General features: G+C 37.6%; 1 protein-coding gene across 2 annotated transcripts in view; it reads left to right on the top strand.

The window, feature by feature from the left end:
- Positions 1–2,870, top strand: part of LOC106871137 (urocanate hydratase) — a 36,203-nt gene that overhangs the window by 21,324 nt on the left and 12,009 nt on the right. For both annotated transcript variants that reach the window (XM_052966203.1, XM_014917450.2), the window contains exons 13-14: positions 672–780; positions 2,297–2,385. In XM_052966203.1, the coding sequence (XP_052822163.1) occupies positions 672–780; positions 2,297–2,385 (198 nt within the window). The remainder of the gene's footprint in view (positions 1–671; positions 781–2,296; positions 2,386–2,870) is intronic.

A 2,870-nucleotide genomic window follows, 5' to 3' on the forward strand; every position in this document is an offset into this window, starting at 1 on the left:
ATGGGCACTGGCAACGATCTCGCACGAAAGATATCATGTGTCGCCCGCATATGAGCCAGTCCAGGGGCACTGGCAACGATCCCGCTCGAAAGATTTCATGTGTCGCCCGCACATGAGCCAGTCCGGGGGGGGGCACTGGCAAACGATCCCGCTCGAAAAAACCTCATGTGTCACCCGCACAAGAGCCAGCCCTGGGGCACCGGCAACGACCTCGCTCGAAAAACCTCATGTGTCATTTTAATCAAATCAATTTGTCTTTGACAATGTGGAGAGGGGATTTTTAGAAGTGATATCTAAAAAATTACAAAACATTTTCATCTTATCCATTCTGATTTTATATTCTTGTTAAATCCAGTCAAACAGAAGTCTAGCATTTAAAATTATATTTTCAGTCAAATACAAGCATATGCCAGTCAACTACATATTATACAATAAATATTTCCTGAAGTTAGACTAATCATTCCTAAAGAAACCAAACTTCATTAAATTTTCAGAAAATCGAGAGACAAATTTGTATTTTAGTGACATGTTGGGTAACATGCTTGGGTAACAAGAGGATAAAACTTTGACATTACTCAATGGGATTACATGTAAATTAGTCTGAAATACTAAATTGACAATTGAAAACCATATTCTTTGTTTTTCTTGTATTTTTTTTCATCTGATTTAAGGAGCTGATGTTGGGAAATGTGAAACTATGTATGGAATAAAATTTCGGTATCCATCATATGTACAAGATATCATGGGAGATATATTCTCTCTTGGATTTGGACCTTTCAGGTATTTTGGATTTTAAGTTTTTGCCTATAATCATTATTTTCACCGGATATTTATTTATTTTATATTGTGATTCCAGAACAATAGCACTGTTGGTTATCAATTACCAGTTGACCCATAAGTATTCAATGCTTTTCTGATGATGAGCAATAAAATGAGTTTCTATGTAACTTGGTGCAGAACAAATATCACAATAGACTTCATTCAAGAGTCACCAGTTACTTCATTTTCTTTTCAGTATTTACACCCTTTGCCAATATATAAAAATTACTGATATACAGATCAGATACATACATACATACATAGGTACTGTGAAGGTTGTAAGACATGGCATAGACAGTTACAGTGGAAACAATGTAGACTTTCAGCAGGAGGGGATGCAGCAGTCATTCTTACTGTGCTTACACACCAGAATTCATCCTCACATCTTTGAACAAAGTGATGGAAGATCTGAGCAAGGAAATGCAGACTTTGGCAAGATAGGCAGGTGTTGGAGTTACCACTATGAAGTTGGTTCTGAACGAGGGCCTTTGCTACCACTCATACTAGAGATGTGAGGGACAAATTGTGACAGTCAAGGTCAAAGAAAACCACTTCACAAAAACAAGGAAGCTCCCGAACAAGCTGGGGGATTCTGTTGAGCTGGGGATGATCTGGCTCTCAAATGAAAAGAATTTCTGCTAAGACCAATTGCACAACACCTAGAATAACAGGTGGCTTACCTACAATCCATGTGATGTCCCACATATCATAAACACCAAATTCCCAAAAACTGTGATGATCTTTGGGTGTGTCTCCAGTGAGGATGATGTCATGTTGCCCCACATCTTTGCACAGAGCCTGAGGCTCTATTTAGATGGCTATGTGAATCTATTAGAGATTGTGGTCAAACCCTGGCTAGAGAGATTTGCTACTGGAAGGTCATATGTGTGTGGCAGCAGGATTTGTTTCTTTGCCATATCTCTGGAAAGAGTCAGAAATGGTTGTTGGAGAATTTCTATGAATTCATCAGCCCCAATTTCTGACATCCTAATTCCCCTGATTATAATAACATGGATTACTATGTGTGGGGTGTAGTTAAGAGATATACCAACCACTGTGCCTGCAGCACCAAGGCCAAGCTAGCGGTCAAAATCAAGGAGGTGTTCTAAGATCTTCCCAAGTGAAGAACACATGTGCCAGGTTCTGGAGCTATCTTGAGACCATATTGGAAGCTGAGAGCAGCTACTTTGCATGAAATGTTTATTTCCCTGCCATAATCTAGTTGATGTTTTTTGATTTATAAAATACGTTTCTATTTGGATGGGATATTGTTTTCTTTTCTTTTATGCAAACTGTCAAATTTAGCCTGAACTCCTTGTAAGCTACCAATTAATTTAATTCTTGGAGCACTTCAATTTATTATTTTCTTGTCAGCAAGTTATTAGCTATTTTCGTCCATATGACAATTATTTAATGATATTACTAAATGTAAAACTAATGCATGTATATGTTATTGATATTTTCATGTCAAATTAAGATGGGTTTGTACATCAGGAGATAAAGAAGACCTTGAAAAATCAGATATGATTGCTGCAAATATTCTGGAAAAAATAGCATCAAAAACAAGTAAGTTTCAAAAATGCAACTTCTGTGAAAATTATTTATTTAAGAGTTTGCATGTTTTTAAATTTTTTTCTTTTAACACAATTCCAGTTTCTTTCAGACATGAATACCAAATTCTTACAAATAGTTGCAGGTATAGCTTGAGTTGCAAGCATGCATAACTGTGTGATTAGAAGTTTACCACTCAACCATGTAGCTTTAAGTTCAACCCTACTGCATGCACTTTACCTTGTCAGTTAATTCAGTTGGTAGAAACTGTACAAAAAATCTCTCTCTCTCTCTCTCTCTCTCTCTCTCTCTCTCTCTCTAAATATATAGACACAGTTGTAGTAGCTGTGTGGTAAGAAGTTTGCATCCCGACCATGATCCTGGATTTAGTCCCACTGCATGGCAACTTGGCCAGTGTCTGCTACTATAACCTCAGACCAATCAAGGCCTTGTGAGTGGATTTGGCCAACAGAAACTGAAAGAAACTCAGTGTGTGTGTG

The sequence above is a fragment of the Octopus bimaculoides genome, chromosome 1, assembly GCF_001194135.2.
Source record: "Octopus bimaculoides isolate UCB-OBI-ISO-001 chromosome 1, ASM119413v2, whole genome shotgun sequence".
NCBI classification, from domain to species: Eukaryota; Metazoa; Mollusca; class Cephalopoda; order Octopoda; family Octopodidae; genus Octopus; species Octopus bimaculoides.